The sequence below is a fragment of the Schistocerca serialis genome, chromosome 5, assembly GCF_023864345.2.
Source record: "Schistocerca serialis cubense isolate TAMUIC-IGC-003099 chromosome 5, iqSchSeri2.2, whole genome shotgun sequence".
Classification (NCBI taxonomy): Eukaryota; Metazoa; Arthropoda; class Insecta; order Orthoptera; family Acrididae; genus Schistocerca; species Schistocerca serialis.
In genome coordinates, this window is record NC_064642.1 from 38,008,644 (window position 1) to 38,030,921 (window position 22,278).

The window sequence follows — 22,278 nt, forward strand, 5'->3', positions numbered from 1 at the left end:
TTCTATCAACAAATCAGCATAGATTTAGAAAGCATCACTTGTGCTGAACTCAGCTTGTCCATCTCTCACATGGTATCCACTGAACAATGGATGAAGGGCAAGAGGCAGGTCGTATGTTTCTGGATTTCCAGAAAGTATTTAAAACTGTACCTGCAGACTGTTAACAAAAGTGCAAGCATACAGATTAGGTTATCAGATATATGAGTGGCCTGAAGACTTAAGTAATAGAACCCAATACACTGTCCTGGATGGTGAAAGTTTATCAGAGACTAAGGTATCATCATGAGTGCTCCAGGGATGTGTGATAGGTCTGCTCTTGTTCTCTGTCTGCCTAAATGATCTGTCAGATGCAGTAGACAGCAGTGTGTGACTGCTGATGATGCTATAGTACACATGAAAATGAATGTTAAATGTCTCTATTAGGGTACAGCATGACTTGTACATGTATCCTGTTTGGTGTAATGACTCTCAGCTTGCTGTAAATTCGAAAAAAAACTGTAGATCAATGCACATGAGTAGGAAAAAACAACCCATAAAGTTTGAAAATAGTGTTAGTGGTGTGCTGCTTTACACAGTAACAAAGATTGAATATCTAGGTGTAGTGTTGCAAAGCGACATGAAATGGAAGGAGTAGTTGAGGTTAGTTGTAGGGAGGGTGGATGGTCGACTTCTGTTGGGGAGAATTCTGAGAAAGTGTAGCTCAGCTATAATAGAGACTGCATATGAAACTCTTGTGCCCATTTCTGTGTGCTGCTCATATGTTTGAGAGCTCCACAAGGTCGGATTGAAGGACAACATTGAAACAATGAGTCTTTCATTCTCATCTCGTCCGGTAAGTCTCCCTTGACCTGGGATTCTGGGTGAGTTTTCTTCCTTCCCTTCCCTTCAACCTTTCTGTCAGAAGGAGCTACTGGTTCCAAAAGCATGCAAATTTAAGTACCTTTACATGTGTCTCCTCCTACCACAGCTTGATGAGTAGACTTTTTACCTATCCTATAACATTAACTACTTTATTGTAAACGGATAGATAAAACAATCTACTCACCAAGCAGCAGCAGGAGAACACACACATACAAAAAGGCCTAACTTTTACATTACATTGTCAATAATTGATTATTTTTGTTGTTGTAACTACTTTATTGGGATTTGAATTCTTGTACTGGTAGAAGTAAAGCTGTGAGGGCGGGGCATGAGCCGTGCTTGGGTAGCTCAGTTGGTAGAGCACTTGCCCGCGAAAGGCATAGGTCCCGAGTTCGAGTCTCGGTCCGGCACACAGTTTTAATCTGCCAGGAAGTTTCATGATCCCAAATTTTTATTATGCTTTGAAAGGAAGTTAAAAAGAAAAACATATGTAATAAGTTTATGTCAATCCTCTGATTCAGTATTTTCTTCCACCAAAGTGTCTTTCAGAATGTACACATGGAGTTCACTGCAGCTATCTTCCACATATTGAATGATTCTGTGAAGATCCTCCACCTTTTGCTTTTTTATGGGTACTTTACAAGAAGGATAGCATTAATTTCTAGGTAGTTCAACATGCTGGCTTAATCCAACATTAAAGATATGTTTGATCTGACCATTGATGAATGGTGATCCCACAATATAGCCAGGGCTTGTATAATCATAAATGAAGTAATGTAGTGAATTTAGACTAAAATGAAATCTCATATTTCTCTATTTAAATGACATTTCTAGGAAGACACTTGTCTTTTTGTAGAACCGATTTAACTTGGGGGCCAAAAATACTAAATAATATGAAATTACCTGCATTCTCCATCAGTTATTTTGGCATCTTCATTGTTTTCTGAGTAGTGTTTATAACATGTTCTTCCCTGTCTTGTTTGCTGTGTTACAGATCTCTTATGACTTCGGAAGTTTTATTTTCGTTTCCACCTAAGAACACATCCATTTTAATCTGAGGAATCATGGTGCTTAATGTGCTTTCAAACAGTAAAATTTATACAAAATAATGCAGATTTTATAATAGTGCGTTGTTGTGCTCTGAACTAACAGGGGCCTAGTAATGTCAACTGTAATGCATTGTTATGCTCGCTACTAACAGCTGCCGAAGTACAATGTCAACTCTGTAACAGGATAACATTAAGTATTTTGTTAAAAAGGCAGATGCAGATATCCAGGACATTTGACCTTTTAACAAAACATGAAGGAAATATCAGCATTTTAAACTTACTTGCAGTTTATTGCCGTCCTTTTAACATAGAATGATAGGGTTTCATAACCAGTGAAAACATAAAAAATGTGACATCTGCCCTTTTAACAAATGACTATGCATATATCTTCTTTCTAAGGATATCTCATGAAAAGACTATTAATGCAGATTAAGAAAACAGAAATCACATGACCCGTTGCTGCAGAATGACTGCACGTGTCCAGAGTTGTTTCGCATGTTCATTGTGACAGCAGCAGCTCATGGAGACACTTCGTTGATAAAGCAAAGTAATGCCATTTCTATGTATCTTGTGGTGCTTGATTACTGCACCCAGTATTGTGCAAGTCACACTGATATAATGGTGATTAGTATTTACAAAAAGATTTGAAGAGCTTTTCTGATGGAAAAAGAAAGTATGTGCGATATTACCAACTGGTTGTAATTGTAATCTGGTTTTTGAGGTACTGAATACTGTAATTCATTAGTGTCAGTAACATAAAAGATAAAAACTCACCCCACCCATATCAGATAGTAGTGCCACTTTGTTAAATGTTTGTGTTGCTATAGAGTGATTTCATGGAACGTCTGTCCTTCATAGTATTAGGTATTCAGGTTGCATGCATACTTAATTTGTTAAGGAAAACATACTCCATTTCATAGAGTATTACAAATGTGATGTGTAAATGTTACTTCATTGCACATAACATATGCTATGAGTTGTTTATTGATTGGTCTTATGTTGTTTTTGCTATGAGCCAAAAAGCTGAACCACATTATGTTTGCTCATTGTTTGTTTAAAGAGAGTGTGCACTACTGTGGAGCATATTTGTAATGTATTTTTCAGAATTTAAAATCTTCACCAGATGAGGGTATTTGGCATAAACCCTGATGACTGTATGGTTGAAACAAGTATTTGCAAATTTTAGATATGTCCTTGAAGATGTCTTGTGCAGCGAGAAGTTGAGTTTTTAAATTTCAAATGTCTTTTAAAACTTGCTTAATAGGATTGTTAATATGTTTGTTCAACATATGAGAGATCATACTTCATTTCTGCATAACATTGTCTCATGATATTAGTAAAAGTAATTGTGATAGAACATGGTTGTAATAGTTTAGAGAAATATTTTCAAATGTAAATTATAACAAAGTGTGAAGAAGTGATTAAATATCTGTTAACCATTGCCCAGAAACTTTAGCCGTTGGATAAACGATTTACTCTGTCACCTCAACTGTGTGATGCTTTCACTTCTCTTTCATATGCTGACTTGCCCTCTTGCAGTCACTTACCTTTATGTCAGCACCTCTTGCAAAGATGGCACTTCTTAAAATTGAAAATTTTGCCTCTTGCTGTTTCCTGATAATGATCATTTAATTTCATCACTGCTTAAAGTAATAAAATTCATTTGTTGTGGCATGTACTTATCCCTAGAGAAAGAAAATATAAACATATCAAACAGTAGATAGAAAAGCACTTTTTAACTTAGTTTTTATTATGCCCACTTTTCATTTGACTAGTTTCTGAAAGTCTAAGATTGTCATTCACTAGATACATTCAAGGTGATGTTATTGATGATATTTTTGCATTTTATCTCGGGAAGAACTTCCAAATACTACTTGTATTTTACATGTAAACATTTCGTGTCCTTTATTTTATAGATGTATATGTTTTATTTTTAAATCTTATGTCTCATAGTGTGGTCCTCTATCTCGCTGAATGTCTTCTTCATACTTCTGTTCACGTCAAACAAACTGACATCCAATTGTTGCTGTTCTAATGTGACCATCTCTCCCAGATCAGATATGCCCTCTTCTACCAAGAGGATATTCATACCATATCTGTCTGTTTGAGCCTTGAGTTTCAGTTTCAACTTTATTATCGTCATCTTTGCTAAGTTCATTAGGTTTTTGGCATGCAGCTACGATAAGTCCAATCGCTCCACTAATATTTTTGCTGTGTACCTTTTGACCATACCTTGAATGAGGTGACTGACTTGACTAAAGAGCAGCACGTTCACCCTCTCTTCTTTTTTTTAAATCTCTGAACCACATGAACACACTTGTGTTCATATATCTAATAGCTCAGAGATATTTGTTTGATAACAAAAAAGTTAAATTTTATGAGACTTGTATGCTTTCCCTACGTAATAAGTCTTGAAAGTCTCTTCGGGTTTGGTGCTGGATCCTAAAATCAACTCGGTTCGATATTTCAGCGATCCATCTGTTCGCCATCTTCAGGAGAATGCTGCTTCTGCTGATGAGTCCCGCTGAGAGCTCTCGGCGGGACTCATAAGAAGCAGCAGCATTCTCCTGAAGATGGCGATCGGTTGGATCGCCGAAATATCGAATCGAGTTGGTTTTAGGATCCGGCAGCAAACCCGATGAGACTTTCAAGAAGTTAATTGTTTGGATCCTCTTGTTGGCACAATTAAAAGACATTTACATAAAGCTTTTAGCCACAGCGTTTATTAGCAAAAGAGAAACACACACCATTCATACACACAAGCAAGTACACCTCATGCGCACAACCGCCAACTCAGACAGCAGCTTGGACTGGAATGCAGCCATCTGAGGGGGTTGGGGAAGGGGAAGGGGGAGAGGTAGGGGTATTAGTGTACGGATAGAATGGAGAGGTGGATGCTGTCGGTGGACTGTGTAGGGACTAAAATGCCAACAGGCGCAGCGTCAGGAGGTTGTGGGGCAGGGAGGTGGGGAAACCCTCCACCCAACAGTTTCCTTATCCTCTGTCCTATCATCTCCTCCCCATTCTCATCTCCCACAGTCTTTGTTTGCCACTCACTGCCAATGCAAGTGGCCATCTTTTCCTCATCCTCTCCTTTTTTTGCTCCTTTTTCCCCCCATTTCATTGTCCCACAACCTCCTGAGGCTGTGCCTGTTGGCATTCTAGTCCCTGCACTCTCCACCAGACAGTGTTTGCCTCCTCCCCCCCCCCCCCCCCCCCGCCCCCTCCCCCTCCCTAATCCTACCCACAATATCAGAGTTGGCTGTCATGCGTGCATGAGGTGTGCTTGCTTGTGTGTGTCGATGGTGTATGTTTCTCTTTTGCTGATGAAGGCTGTGCCTGTCAATTAGACACTTGAACCATGTTGAGACGTACAAATATGGAGGAAAAAGTGCTGTTGTGATGTCTTTGAGAGCTCTCAAATTGATCAGACATTATGGCACCAAATGAGCTGATGTTGTGCATACAACAGTGGACTTGTATTTGGATTCAGATTCCTGTCTGGCCATCCAGTTTTAAGTTTTCTGTAGTTCCCTAATCAGTTCAGGTAAATACTAGTGATTTCCCTAAAAGATGACTTTGTCACAAAAATATACTATGGTTCCTTATATCTCTTTCTGTTGAAGCTAAGATCATCTTTCTTTTGATTCCTAGTGTTGCAAAACTTCCTCAGTCCACCTTCATACCATTAAAATTTCACTCCAACTACAGGTAAGTTTTATTTCTTCAGTTAGAAATCGTATATTGAGATTAAAAATGATAAAGCCTGCTAAATTTATAACAAATCTGTTTTGTGTAAAAACAGTTAATTGGGCAATTAATTACTGCATGTGAACAGCCACTAGTTGTAAAAAGTGTGTTAAAACAAGTGTAGTAAAAATAGCATGGGTATTAATATACAGTGCTTTATTTTCAGTTGGGATGAGTGGGTTCCTGAGAGCAGAGTTCTGAAATACAATGATGCAAATGTTCAGAAGCAGAAAGAACTTCAGAAGGCACACAAAGCCAATCCACAGTAAGCACTAAGTTTTTTTCTTATTTCCTTAAAATAGATTATATGCTCTTCCTTTGATTTCATATGGATAGTGTAATTAAAATATATATTCAGCAGACAATGTTTACATGTCACCAGCTTTAGGCTTGTGAAAATGTGTTTCGTTGAACAAGTTATAAAAAAATTCCTGTGCCACTCTTCAATTCTTCATTAAATAGAATGAAAATATTCATAATGTGTTCATTTCTGTGTGTGATATTAGCCTATTTTTGGCTTTATATGCATTATTAACTTGGTAATCAAATTTCAGTTACAATTAGAAATTTAAACATGTACATGCTAGTAATAAAATGGATTTGTGATATGTTCTGCACAGAGAAAATGATGAGTACTTTGCTCTGTTGCCAGTGTGGCCTCTGTGTCTATCTCATGCCCCATGGTCCAGCCGTGTTTACCCTGGAAATTGGCAACACTGGGCTAAGCACCACATTGTGACACTATTTCTGCTTCTGACTCTCTATAAAAGAATTTATGTGCTCAGAACACTATTGTCGTCGCTTGTTAATGTAATGCTAGTCATGTTTACTTTATAGCCCAAGTAATGAACGCTGTTGTGTTCAGTCCACAGACTGGTTTGGTGTTGCACTCCACATTCGTCTAGCATGTGCAAGGCCATTCTTCTCTACTTAACTGTTGCAATCAACATCTTTTTGAACTCAGTTATTGTAAAGCCTAAGTCTTCCTCTACAATTTCAAAAGCTTCTTTTCTCTTCTTACGCATACTGTTTATTGTCTGCATTTCACTTCAGTAGAAGGTTGCACGCCAGACAGTACCTTCAGAAAAGGCTTCCTGAAACTTAAATTTGTATTTGACTAGTAACTCACCCCAGTTTTGCACAGTATCTCTGGTAGGATGACTTGGCTGGCATAGAGGTTGTAAATTATGTACGCAAACCTTCCTCATGAATCAGTCTACCTATTTGTGAAAACCATATCAAAATCCCTACATTAGTTCCTGAGAGTAGCCTAGACATACAGACGGAAAGACATAGTGGTGGACTTTAACTTATAATATGTATAAATGTTAGCAAAATTCTCTCTGTCAGACATGCTTTTCTTGCTATTTCAGTCTGGCTATTATATTCTCTCCATTTTGGCAGTCATCAGTTTCTTGTTGCCCAAATAACAAAAATCATATGCTACCTTGAGTGTTTCATTAACAGTGGCTAAATAACCACTCCTCACTGTACCTAACTTGACATGAAGAATAACGTTAAGTATTCTACATGCATCCAGTGTGTGTGATATGGACGGATGCTATTGGCTGGTGTGTCAGATGCAGTACCACTTGCTACTTTGTATCTCCCCACAACTTGTCTTGCGTGCACACCTCTGTGGTTCTGAAGGAAGCCGGTCACCCCACTCCAGGCCTTGTTATTGATTAATATTCAAAAATGATTTGAGATACAAAATTCAGACATATTTAGTTTGTAAAGGGGAGAGGAAAAAAAGGTAAGTGAAGATTGAACACCAGGTAAACAGGCTTATGCTGAATTTTGATCTGTTTTAAAATAACAGAAATAATGGTTTTCAAAGATGAGATTGCTACTTTAATTGTATGAAAAATTCACAGCTGCACATGAAAGAAATTTTATGTGAAGCATGAACTACAGTGCCAGTGAAGCCAGTATTGAATTTAAAATTAATCCCCACTTATCCCCCCACTGAGCGAGGTGGCTCTGTGGTTGGTACATTGGATTCGCATTTGGGAGGACGACGGTTCAAACCTGTGTTTGGCCATCTAGATTTAATTGCTTCAGGCAAATTCCGGGATGGTTCCTTTCACAGGGCACGGCCGATTTCCTTCTCCATCCTTCCCTTACCCAAGCTTGTGCTCTGTCTCTAATGACCTCGTTGTCGATGGGACGCTAAACATTAATCTCCTCCTCGCCTCCTCCCATTCATCCCCTCTCCCCTTGTGGTGAACAACAAAATGCAAAATCAATATATCAAAAACTTAATAGGAAGAAATGGTATGGTGGGCTGGGCTAAATTACATACAGGATGTATATTTCATTATTTTCAAACACAAAAATTATTTCACCCTGAAGACAGATCGTCGTTATTAATATTTTCTGTGCTCTGTTAATTTCATTTAGTCAACTGACAAAAGGGCTGAATTTTTCACTCTGCAGCAGTGTGTGCGCTGTTGTGGAACTTTCTGGCAGATTAAAACTGTGAGACGAGGTACTGGTGGAATTCGAGCTGTGAGGACGGGGTGTGAGTCGTGCATGGGTAGCTCAGATGGTAGAGCACTTGCCTGCAAAAGGCATAGGTCCTGAGTTAGTCTCGGTCCGGCACACAGTTTTAATCTGCCAGGAAGTTTCAACTCTCAAACAGTTATCAGACACTTACCCTTATAAACATAACATCAGCTAACATGTAATAGTTTGGAGCTGTAGCACAACAATAAAAAATTAAAGTGTGTAGTTAAATACAGTCACTAAAATCTTTAAAAGCTGTAGGCCATGAAATCATTTCAATAATGCCAAACATGCTCCACCATCTCCATCGTGGCCTCCACATAAATAAATATAAAAAAATTCTGGCCACTGCTAAATACAGTGTACTGCCTTCAGTAACATTCAGTTTCCTTATTCATGTATAACAAAGGCAAAGCAGGTTGACATTTAGATGGCAATCTGAAAATGAACTAGTGTCAATATCATGCCTTAAGACTTAGACCACAAAGAAGTTATCAGCTGAACACCTCTCAACATTATAGCTCACAAACCATAGTTAGTTTCCATATGAATACATCTCCAGGGCCACATGCATGCATTAATAGTGCTGAAAATCATAAGTAACACCGAACAAATGTTCACATTATGAACGTTATGCTACAGAAGGCGATTTTAACCTAAAAAACAAGAGAAAGATACAACAAAATGTAATATAGTAACATATTATATCTACCACTTTATATTTTTATTGTATGTAAAAAATGAAACATGTATTATTGGCCACTGATGATGCTTCCCAAATAAATGAAGTGAAATGCTTATGGTAACAAATAAACTGCCTTCACTTGGTTGCACAGATGGTACATACCTCCAAAAATTTAAAGGAACTTTGAAGGGAAAGATGGAAAACAGAAAAAATGATAACTAATAATTTGTTTGTCTTCACTCATGTATTGTGACAATCTTTTAAGTTTGTGCATCTAATCATTTACAAACAAAAAAAATAGATGCGAATTTTGCAAAAACTAGATGAAATTTTGCCAAAAACAGATGCTACATTTCTGGTCCATAGTTATTGCTGATTTGTGGGATGCCTTACCGTGGTGAAAGAGCACTTTTTTTGTATGCCAACCGTGGTCTTCTTCCAACCAATGCAAGTTTTAAACAATTCAACAGTGAAGTTTAATAGGGCCCAGTTATGGTTATGCCTTTTTCCAAGTAATCTGTGAGGATTATTCCTTGGGAATCCCAGAAAATAGTGACCATCACTTTACCAGCTGACAAAATGGTGTTTACATTCTTTAGTGCCCTTTCACCAGCCTATGTCATTATTTTGACTGCCATTTTGACTCTGGTGTATATTGATGGATCTAGGTTTCATCAACAATCACAAATCTACACAAAAAGTCTTGTGGATTGCAATTAACCATCACCAAACACCGTGTGGAAATGTTGTGCAGGATGTGCTTTTGATCAACCACTTCACACAGAGTTTCTTCATAGTCAGTTCTCTGAACAGGACATTATGTACTCAGTTGAGATTCCTATAGTTCTGTCAGTAGCATGAATTTTTATTCAGCAGTCTTGCATTATCATATCATGGAGTTTATCAATGGTTTTCTTTGTGGTGATCTCATTTTACAGCGCGAGTGGAATTTGCCTTCAGTGCTTGAATGACCACATTTAAACTCATTAATCCACAAGTAAATGGCTTCAATGATGGTGCAAAGTCCACGTGAAGTTCATTCAATTCTGTTTTGATTTGTGCGGCCGTCCAAACTTTCAAATGAAAATGTTTAATAACAACACAAAACTTGGTTTTCTCTATCTTCAATTGCTATTGACAATTCAGATGGTTGTCAACAATGAACTGTACACGGTACAATGTTGAAATTCTTGGAATAATAGAACACACCAACCATGAAGGCTCAACAATGGAAATTTACCAGACTTATCAAGCCATCCATATCATCAGATCTGTGGCTGTGCTACTTATATATGCAATATATTGAAAATTTGAATCTGATATCTGCTAATTTTGTGCAAAATATTGAGATTATCTCAGTTTGAGTTGAGCAAGTTACTGTAACAAATGTCTGTCAGCCTCCAACAGATAAATAGCCACCTCAGGTTCTTCACATTTCCTCATGTCCCAGTATATGCAAGTATTGTCCATGGACATATGTTTTGTGATCCAGGATGCCCAGAAACAGCCCATCATTACATTAAGGATGGTCCTTGGAGGCTTCCCAAGTAGCTGACACTGGCCAGTAATTCTTGATGTAGGAATTCAAATATATGTAATTAGCTCAGTCCCTAGACCAAGATGGAACTGACCGGCTAATTCTCCAAACAGGTTAATAAAGTGATCAGATGGATTGCCCTGTCAAATGAAAATTACTTCACATTCACTGCAGCAGTTTCATCAACAGAAATAGGGAAAAAAGTGCATGCCTAGAGGATTCGAAAGAATATATTCGAGACTGGAGTAATTACTGTGAAGTCCTGTTTAACTGCCAATTATTGCTAAAACATCTTGATAAAACTCGTAAAGAGTGCTTGGAACAAGGAACAGTGTAACTTCCTGGCAGATTAAAACTGTGTGCCCGACTGAGACTCGAACTCGGGACCATTGCCTTTCACGGGCAAGTGCTCTACCATCTGAGCTACTGAAGCACGACTCACGTCCAGTCCTCACAGCTTTACTTCTGCCAGTATCTCGTCTCCTATCTTTCAAACTTTACAGAAGCTTTCCTGCGAACGTTGCAGAACTAGCACTCCTGAACTTTACAGTTTGGAAGGTAGGAGACGAGATACTGGCAGAAGTAAAGCTGTGAGGACCGGGCGTGAGTCGTGCTTCGGTAGCTCAGATGGTAGAGCACTTGCCCGCGAAAGGCAAAGGTCCCGAGTTCGAGTCTCGGTCGGGCACACAGTTTTAATCTGCCAGGAAGTTTCATATCAGCGCACACTCCGCTGCAGAGTGAAAAACTCATTCAAGGAACAGCGTGTCTGGATTTTAAGAGGTTAACTCCCCAGAGGCTCATGGTTCTCTCTTGAGTTCGTGCGTGGTACATGTAGGGCCCCTGGCTATTACGGCCCATTCTTCCTTCCCAGGCTGCATTTCCTTCCCCATGCCCCTTCCTCCCTGACCTCGTTTCTTGGCCTCTGCCTCCTCCTCCCCTCCTCTGAGTGTTACTTTCATAGACATGGCTATCCTCCTGATTTCTTGTATTCCTTCCGGTCTTTGTTCCTTTTCATCCTTCCTTTTTGGCGATTTTGGTCCCTTTTGAGGTTTGACCCCACTTCTAAATTTTCTCCCTGTAGCATGAGCCCTTTTGGGGAAGTCCTCCCTCCCTAGCATCTATAGCATGGATTCCTTTCCACCCCTCCTTCCCTCTTCCTTCCCCATTGTAGCCCCTCCCCCCACCCCCCACCCCACCCCACCCCTCCCCTCCTCACCAGCATGTGTAGCCAGTCTGTGTGTGGTGGGGCTGTTACATACACATTGGCTGTTGTGTAGCTATCTGGCTGAGCCCACTGACTACACAGGGATCACACTTCTGATACCTGAACTGTTGGCTCCCCATTTATGCTTAGGAGTGATTGCTTGTCATTCTGGAGCACTGGAACTCCCAGCAAAGGCTGCCATTCCAGATGGCCCTTGCTGTGGCTGGGGAGAGCCCCTGATAGGGGTGGGTAGTATCAGGGTGGGTGCTTTTTGTACGAAATTATTAAGCCCCAAAAACTGGCCATTCTACGACCGTCTCTTCAGTTGGTAATGGATGATTTAATGCTGCTTCCCTTCCCTGGCTATACCCTAGTAGGAGGGCCAGGCCTGCTACCATGTTGTGAAACACTTTCCCCACTACCTTGTCTGCACTAGGACTTATGCAGACACATTCTCCACCACCAAGCTATAATTTTTTGTAGAAAATGCAGAAGACAAGTTTGTCGAAGTGGAGTCTGTCAGTAAGATGTGGTTGAATTTCATCTTGATCAAAATTTCTTCTATAATCAAAATATCCACGGGTATGCAGCCGGTCTATAGTGTCCAACGGGCACAATATTTTGGCGATCATACATGTCGCCATCATCAGGTGAACTGACGGACTGAGCTCCTGTGAACGTGCCGGCACAGAGATACGTACACTACGGCTGCTCAGAGGGAACTGGGTTCGGTCGTGGCAGCGGCCGATTTAAATACCCGCGGTGCGCTCCCTCCGCCGTCTGCGCCCCGCGCCACGGTCGCGCTGTGGAACAGATTGCGACGGCGTCTGAGATGACGTGGTGTGATGGCTCTGTCCGCCGTGGTCGTCACAACTATACGTTTGCTCGATTTACTCTTGATTAACCCGATCGCTGGTTCCCAAACCTTGCTAAGGTTATAGCCACAGTCACGGTTTATGAGGTCGTCATTGGTGCGAATTTCGGTTGCCTCTCTAACAACACTGTTCCAGTATCTCGACGTCTGTACCAGAATCCTCATGCGGTCATACTCCATGGCGTGATTTTCCGACAAACAATGTTCAGCGACCGCCGACTTGCTCGGATACATCAGTCGAGTGTGCCTCTGGTGTTCACGGCATCGATCCTCGACGGTACGCATCGTCTGACCAATATACGACTTGCCAAATTGACACAGAATCTGGTACACGCCGGCCTTCCTCAAACCGAGGTCATCTTTGGCGCTCCCCACCAGTGCACGAGTTTTATTTGGAGGACAAAACACAGTTCCGACCCGGTGTTTCTTCAGAATGCGGGCGATTTTCTCCGAGAGTGCGCCTGTGTATGGAATAAATGCAGTGCCTACCTCCTCCCTCGTGACTTCATCCATCTCAACAGGTTGTGCTGCAGTGGTTGGGCGGAGAGCACATTGAATCTGCCACTCTGAGTACCCATTTTTTCGAAATACAGTTCTCAGATGTTCCAATTCCTGGGGTAGACTCTCTGCGTCAGAGATAGTGCGCGCCCTATGTACTATGAAGGGTGGTGGCAGCTGTCTGCGTGCAAATACAGATCAGTGTGCGTAGTCTTCCGATACACCGCATGACCTAGGGTGCCGTCAGCCCTTCTCTTGACCAAGACGTCAAGGAAAGGTAATTTACCCTCCGTTTCAGTCTCCATAGTGAATTTGATGTTGGGGTGTATGGAGTTTAGCCAGCCATAGCGTACGGATCTCCGTGCCGGCACGTTCACAGGAGCTCAGTCCGTCAGTTCACCTGATGATGGTGACATGTATGATCGCCGAAATATTGTGCCCGTTGGACACTATAGACCGGCTGCATACCCGTGGATATTTTGATTATCAAATACGCCGGGAGAAACTCAAGAATCACAAAATTTCTTCTGTTACCCAGTATGAAGCCCTTAGTGCTTGTGATCATCTTAACGACATCCCAATGAGCATTACTCCTCACCCGTCTTTGAATACAGTTCAGGGAATAATTTTTCATGGGACTCTCATCCATCAAATTGACAAGGAACTCTGGGCTGATGTGGAAGTTTTTTGTGTGTGTGTGTGTGTGTGTGTGTGTGTGTGTGTGTGTGTGTGTGTGGGTGGGTGCGCGCGCACAGATACTGGTCCCATCGTTGTTATTTGAGGGAGGTACCCTTCCAGAGAAGGTTGAGGTCATGTGTTATCGTTGTAATGTGAAGCGATACATCCTGCCACCCATGAGGTGTTTTCGGCACATATCTTTCTGCTGTACAGCAGACATTCTGTGCAGTGAATGTGACACCCACTCCGTGACGGCAGCCCCTATGGACTACCGCCCGTGTTTGTTAATTGTCACGACCGTCACTCTCCACGCTCACCAGATTGCCCAGTTTTTAAGAAGAAAAAGAGATGATGGAAGTCACCCTGTGTCAGTGACACCTAACTTCGCCTCTGTTAAGTCTGCCTCACCCCCACCCCCACCTGCCTCCTCCTTACCACAGTCTGAACGCCCACTCCTCCGGGTACCACTGTGTCTCTCCAGTGTTCCCCTTTCTTCGGTGCCCGGTGGTGGTGAGGCTCTCTCCCAGGGCCCCTCCCTCTCCAGATCTTGCAGTAACTCGGTAACTTGCTCTCCCTCTGTGCTGTGCTCTCCTGGATGTATAATAGAGAGGAAGAAGAAGAAATAATGTAAGTTCCGGGACAAGGCTTCCCCATCCACTGGTGATCCTGAAGGTGCTACTCCCCCCCCCTCCCCTCCCCCCACTTGCAACCTGTGTCTGACCAATAACTGTCAAAAGTATGATCATATAGGGTATCAAATGAAATTTGTGTCTGGATTGAGCTATTTTTGGTAGGAAGGACGCAGTATGTTCTAACTTCAGATTTGCCTCAGGGAAGTGTCTTGGGACCCTTGCTGTTCATTTTTTATATCAATGATCTTGCAGACAGTATTAATAGTAACTTCAGACTTTTTGCAGACGATGCAGTTATCTGTGATGGAGTACGGCCTGAAAGAAGCTGCATAAATATTCAGTTAGATCTTGGTAAGATTTCAAAGTGCTGCAAAGACTGGCAACTTGTTTAAATGTTAGTCAATGTACACTTCACAAAATGAAAAAAAACTTAAGTGTCCTATGACAATAATATCAATAAGTCACTATTGGAATTCGCAAGCTCATACAAATACTTGGGTGTAACACTGTAGGCATATGAAATGGAATGATGATGTAGGCTCAGTTGTGTGTGAAGCAGGTTCAGTTTATTGGTAGAATACTGGGGCAGTGCAATCAGTCAATGAAGGAGATTGCTTACAAATCACTGAAGCGACGCATTCTAGAATGTCGTTCAGGTGCGCAGGACCTGTACCAAATAAGACTAACAGAGGATATTGAACATATACAGAGAAGGGCAGCACGAATGGTCACCAGTTTGTTTGATCTGTGGCAATGTGCCTCAGAGATACTGAAGGAACTGAACTGGAAGAGTCTTGAAGATAAATGTAAACTGTCCCGAGAAAGTCAATTAACGAATTTTCAAGAAATGGCTTTAAATGATGGCACTAGGAATACATTACAACCCTCTGTGTATTGCTCAAGTAGGAATCCTGAGGATAAGATTAGAACAATTATTGCACACATAGAGGCATTCAAACAATCATTCTTCCCACACTCCGTATGTGAATGAACAGGAAGAAACCCTAACAAGTGATACAGTGGAATGTTCCCTCTGCCTTGCAGCTCATGGTGGTTTTGCAGAGTGTAGATGTAGATGGATGTCACCCCATCCTCATTGGTGACACATAGTGGCCTGGCAGTATGATAGTCCCCAGCCTGTTCACCTCCCATTTGGATCTCCATTCTATTCCGTGTTTATTCAATGGAACTGTAATGGATATTACTGTCATCTCCTGGAGTTGCAGTCCCTTATTTCCTTTTATTTGGAGCTTGTGTCATTCTCCAGGAGTCTCATTTTACTGATGCTCACTCACCGACCCTTCGTGGAGACATTGCTTTCTTTTGAAACCAGGTTGGCCCTTTGAGGGCTTCTGTTGGTACATGGATCCCCTTTCATATGACATTGTAAGCAGTTACCATTTGGGTCAATTTGGACTTTGCAGTCATGGTTTTGCAACTTCTATCTCCCTCTTGAAGGGCCACCTACAGCCACTGTGCTAACTGCCCTCCTTCAGCAAATGCCTCCTTGAAGATTTTACTGTCCATCACCCTTTGTGGGGCAGTGCTTTTTTGTCTAGTCACGGGCTCCTCATTAACCAATTTCTTGCAGAACACGACCTGTGCCTTCTTAGTGGTGGTTCCCCTACTCATTTTAGTGTTGCATTTGGCACTTTCTCTGCCACTGATATTTCACTCACTTCCCACCTGCTTCTTTCTTCCTTCCTTCCACTGATGGCCACACGGTGGCCTCTGCACTAGTGATCATTTACTGTTGATTCTCTTGTTCTCTTCCCTCCTCCCAATGGCCAGGTTACAACGCCGGGCTTTCCATTGTACTGACTTGCTGTATATACCTTCCAGGTCATGTTTACACTTTCTTTGTCAGGTTGTATTGCTGAAGTCATTCATGATCTGTTCTTTCGAAACCAGGTTGGCCCTTTGAGGGCTTCTGTTGGTGTTTGCATGTTGATCTGTGTGAACATTGTTAGTACATGGATCCCCCTTCATACGACATTGTAAGCAGTTCCCATTTGGGTCGATTTGGACTTTGCAGTCATGGTTTTGCAACTTCTATCTCCCTCTTGACAGGCCACCTGCTGCCAGCATTGCAGTTCCCTGCTCATCACACGATGAGCCAACAATTGCATTCCTTCCTTTCTGTGGTAGTATGTCCAGCAATATAGGTAGAGTCCTGGCAAGACAAGATATGATGTCCATTTTCTGATCTCCTGAGAAGATAAAGCAGATCCCAGACCCTATAAGGGCAGTCTCGGCCTCAGGATTCCTGGAATTTACAACAACCCATGTGAGTGTGGAAGTAATTAGATCAGTCACTCCATCCACACCATTTCTGACTGCTGTGCAGATCATCAACGCCATATTAAAAATTGGTGAACTGGAGAAATCTGCAGTTGTTGAGCCCAGCGTCATAAACAAACATAAAATAATGTTTGACAAAACAAAAGGTTTTTTTTTTCCAGTCTCCCATATATTAAAGAGGCTGTAGAAATAAGAATGTGTGAGAAAATCTTCAACTATGAAGGTGGATATAATCTTAGCAGTACATGGAAGCTAGATCTCAATAAAGAGGAGAACCACAGGTATTTGTTGCAATGGTTGTGCTACGGTGGGAGTGATGGCACCACCATTGCTGACATTGACACCATCTGCGACAGCATGATATAAATATTCACCAATCAGAAGCTGTCTTTGGGCTATATAAGGTCACCACAGCAGTAATTATGACAATCAGTTCCTCCTAATGCTGATAATGATGGAAATCATTGAAAGCTCGAGGTTTTAGACTGAACTTGTGTGGCAAGAAGTCTGAAAAGGTTTTATACAACATGCCATCATGAAAGACTTCGACCTCAAGACTAGCTGTTGCTACTATATGATGAAACATGAAGTGATCTATGTTACAGTCACAGTGTATGTATAGAAGCCAGGCATGTTGATAGCTACATCAATTAGATGAGCAGTTATTGGGGAAATGCCAGTTTTTGCCTCTTACAAATGTGCAATAAAGGGATGTGTTTTGATCAGCGCAGTCAAATGGCTGTGTGCGCCGCCATATTGGCGGGTGACCTTGAACGAGTTTCGCTCGGCCGCCGCTAGGCTTGAGCGGATCGCGCTAAGATTTAACTGAGCGCGATCCGCAGAATTGCTCTACTTCCGGCGCTGCCATAGCGGTTTATCGGGGCGCTACTTCCTGCCGCGCCTGGTCTTATCATAAACGAACATCCGCTACAGAGGCAGCTGCACGCTTATTCGACTCGAGGCAGCCGCACGAAGCACACAGCCATGCCGTATAGGCTTGAAAAACTTTCGGTTGAAGCTCTGGCATCCTCTATTTCTTTTCCCTGCTAAAATGTACAACTTATCTGAGAGGAAAAACTTGATCTTAGTTTGTGTCAACGGTAACAGTGTTGTTATTGTTCCATCAGACAATTGAAATATCTGAAACAGTGGAAAAAACAGCTTGAGTGTGATATACCAATACTTCATTGCAAAATAAGTAGCAGTATATTTAACTGATTAATTATTTGAGGGTGATTTGTATGCACCTCTCTTTCGCTTTTTGAATTTTTCAGTATGCTGCTCTTAGGAATTCAGCTTTGACAAATGGTACCTGATGCATCAGTACCTCTTTTCTTCAGATTTTATAAAAGTCCAGTGCTGGCAAACATATTTTCAAAGAAGAGTCGATACAGTACATCACAGAGCAATTTCTCGGCATTTGTCATTATGACTCCGTATCCTAAGCCTTTCTCAGTATATTTTTCACTGATAGTTATTGCTCCTTAGCAAGATCCCAGACATAAAAATATGCAACTATCGCTGATTCCTCTTAATCAGAATTTGCACCCACATTAAATTGTCTTTCCTGTGATAAACTGTTTGCATCCATGCCTTCCAAAATAGGCAGCCATGGACTCACTCACAGAATGATGATGTTGGTGTAGTACAAAATTTTTGAAATAGCCATTGAGCATTTAGTAGCTGTCAAATTTTTGCAAAATGATCACATTTATTTAAATGATTGTTGTTCAAATTTGCATATTTATCATAATGAGCTACAAACACATTGTGAATTACTGTTTTCTGTTCGGCAGTGCATTTTCCTCCTCGGGACTATACGTAAGGACTCAAAACAAGAATTCCCGTAAACATATGCATTTAATTTTTGCTGCAGTCACATAAACTTTCTTTTGGTGGCATACTCATAAATGTATATAACCATTGTCGTAACTATTTAATCATAAAAAACTATTATATTCTCATCATAAAAAAATTTGATGAAATACTCTAAAGTACTTTTTTCTGGTTTTGCTGGGACTGTACGCATGAAAGGCCACTCAGTATGAAATGATGCTGAATCATCCTTTGTTTGTTCATACTGGACTTCATTTTTTCCTAATTCTACTATCAGGAGGTGGTGGAGTTGCAGAATGACACCTGATTTTTGTTTGACAACTGAGATGGTCCATCAGTACTTACAGTATTTCACACAGATCATGCAGTGTAATTTGTTTCCTGTAAACAAATTTATGTCTTATTGCCCTAACATCCTTCAGGAAGGATGACAAGAAAAATATCACTCCTATTTCCACCATGCACGTGCATATCTCAAAAGTAGTCATTGATAACAAAGATCCAACCTTCCTACCATTAAATATGCAGTTAACCTGAACTAATTATTACAATTGTAGAAAGTAAACTTACTCATGCAAAATCATGTCTGACAACTCATCCATTAGAATGAAATTTTCACTCTACAGCGGAGTGTGCGCTGATATGAAACTTCCTGGCAGGTTAAAACTGTGTGTCGTACCGAGACTCGAACTCGGGACCTTTGCCTTTCGCGGGCAAGTGCTCTACCGACTGAGCTACTCAAGCACGACTCACGCCCCATCCTCACAGCTTTAATTCCGCCAGTACCTCATCCCCTACCTTCCAAACTTCAAAGAAGCTCTCCTCCTGAGGAGAGCTTCTGTGAAGTTTGGAAGGTAGGGGACGAGGTACTGGCAGAATTAAAGCTGCGAGGATGGGGCGTGAGTCGTGCTTGGGTAGCTCAGTTGGTAGGACCCTTGCCCTCTGGAGAGCTTCTGTGAAGTTCGGAAGGTAGGGGACAAGGTACTGGCGAAATTAAAGCTGTGAGGACAGGGCATGAGTCGGGCTTGGGTAGCTCAGTGGGTAGAGCACTTGCCCACGAAAGGCAAAGGTCCAGATTCCGAGTCGCGATCCGGCACACAGTTTTAATGTACCAGGAAGTTTCAACTCATCCATTGCACCTATTCAGTGAACTTCACACTATTCAACCACAATCTATAATACTGAAACAACAAAATTATGCAGATCGCACCAATATACGTTTAAATTCTATTTCATTGTTGAAACAAATTGGTGAGAAGGTTAATTGTGTAGAAATAAAACTTTTGTTTTATGAGTGTGTTTAATCCTTCTAGAAGGATATCAGGTTCAACTGGGTTCATAATAGTCTTCCTCAAGGCTCAGTTTTGACACCTGTTCTGTTCAGCTTATATACATTTTAACTCCCTGAAACAAGAGTCAAGGAAGTTCATTTATGCGGGTAGCTTTGACCTCTCAGCTGAGAAATCTTCAAGCAGGTGAAGAGATACTCTCTGCAGATCTAAGTACAGTGCATGAATACTTGAAAAAGTGGAGATTAACACCAAATCTAATGAAGACTGGAGTTAGCTGATTTCATCTTAACAATAGCACACCCAATACAAAGCTACATATCACCTTTAATGGTCAAAACCTCTACCACCAAGACTTCCCAATGTATCTAGAAGTAACTCTTTGATAGAACCTTCTTGTACAGGAAACGCATAGAAAAGACTGCAGCAAAGCTGAGATCACCCAGTAACATGAAGCAGTAGCTGAGTGGTACTTCATGGGGTGCAAGAGCTACTACACTATGACATTCTTCCTTACGACTCGTCTACTCTGCTGCTGAATACTGTGCTTTCATGTGGCTTAATAGTTCACATGTGAGAAAAACTGATGTTGACCCAAATTCTGTAGTAAAAACAATAAAAGATTGCATCAGACCTACTCTCTACACTGGTTACCACTTGTAAGCCACATTGTGCCATCAGATCATTGAAGACAGAATGCCCTTCTCAAGGAATATGAGAAAAATTAATTAAAATTCCTCAGCTCCCAATCCACTCTGATGAGCCTGCACCTAGAATAGGCCAATTAAAATGAAGGCAATCACCTATCTTATTGGCAGGATCGCTACAAGCAGTGGTTTTCGACATGAACAGGAAGTGGTCAGAAACGTGGAACAGTATTGCCCATGAGGAATGTCAGACTCTCATAAGACCTGGCACAAGACCCACTATCATGGAATTACCATGACATACTTGGACAACAATTAGTAAGATTTGTAAAGGCCATGGCATCTGTGCAGAAAGATACTACTGACAGGGAAAGACTCCAGCTTCTCAATGTGACTGTGGTAATGAACATCAGACCATTGGACACTTTGTAACAAGCTGTACCAGACAAGCTTACCCTGGGTATCCAGAAGGGTTCTGTGAGGCGATAGAGGCAGCCCTTGAATGGATTGAAAATTAGTTTAAATTTAGTTGTTTAACTTTATTTACTTTGTAAAATTATACAGTTCATGTATGCTAGTTGCAGCTCAGTTCCTATTACCATACTCTAAAACAATAAGTAAACAAATGTCCAGGAATGGAACATAAAGCTTCGACTAATAGGTAGCAAAGTACATCAGTTCTCTGCTGCCTCAATACCAGAAGTACGTTTATGTCAAACTTCTAAAGACAGCAGTTAAAACTCATTATTTGGAATCGAGCTCAATACACTGGTCTCTGTTGAAGAGAGCACAGTAATTAGTAGCTGCAGAACACACGACATGCCCCGTATTCCCCAAGTCACCAGTCACGATACCAACCTCCACAATGTATGGCACGGGTTCTGGATGCCCTGAATCATCTAGTCAATATTGTATGACCAAAATGTTCTTCTCTACACAGTCCTATCATCATCATCATCATCTCGAGTACAGACATTGGTTACTGCTACACGAAGTTTCATTTGCCGACCTCAAAACTAAGTTGCATAATGGTCTTCAACAAAACCTGTACTTTTGGCAAACCTTTGTCCACTGTCCATAATCTACTGCCTGAGCCCCGCTAGACGCACACACGCTATGTCCAACTGCGCATGGCACTCAGATATGTGATCAACACGTATGTCAGTTCATGGTAGATGGTGTGGTATGCCATCCATTCTGGCTGTAGAACCAGCAACAGATTAGAAATGTGAAATGTGAGGGCAGCTGGCACAAGATAGACTAGAGATCACTGTACTGTCTCTTCAATCACAACAATAACTTATGATTCTAGAAGCTATAATACACTGAAGCATCAAAGAAACTGGTATAGGCATGTGTATTCAAATACAGATTGATGTAAACAGGCAGAATACCATGCTGCGATTGGCAATGCCTATATAAGACAAGTGTCTGGCGCAGTTGTTGGATCGGTTATTGCTGCTACAATGGCAGGTTATCAAGATTTAAGTGAGTTTGAACGTGGTGTTCCAGTCGGCGCATGAGCGACGGGACACAGCATCTCTGAGGGAGCAATGAAGTGGGGATTTTCCCGTATGACCGTGTCACGAGTCTACTGTGAATATCAGGAATCCAGTAAAACATCAAATCTCCAACATCACTGCGACTGGAAAAAGATTATGCAAGAATGTGACCAACAATGACTGAGGAGAATCGTTCAGCGTGACAGAAGTGCAACTCTTCCGCAAGTTGCTGCAGATTTCAATGCTAGGCATCAACAAGCGTGTAAACCATTCAACAAAACATCATCGATATGGGCTTTCGGACCCAAAGGCCCACTTGTGTACCCTTGATGGCTGCACGACGCAAAGCTTTATGCCTCGCCTGGACCCACCAACACCAACATTGAACTGTTGATGACTGGAAACATGGTGCCTAGTCGGATGAGAC

The 22,278-nt window shown here is 41.4% G+C and overlaps 1 protein-coding gene across 2 annotated transcripts in view; it reads left to right on the plus strand.

Annotated features, from left to right (window-relative positions):
- The window catches only part of LOC126482307 (mortality factor 4-like protein 1), a 132,559-nt gene that overhangs the window by 38,729 nt on the left and 71,552 nt on the right, over positions 1–22,278 (plus strand). For both annotated transcript variants that reach the window (XM_050106340.1, XM_050106339.1), the window contains one exon: positions 5,827–5,925. In XM_050106340.1, the coding sequence (XP_049962297.1) occupies positions 5,827–5,925 (99 nt within the window). The remainder of the gene's footprint in view (positions 1–5,826; positions 5,926–22,278) is intronic.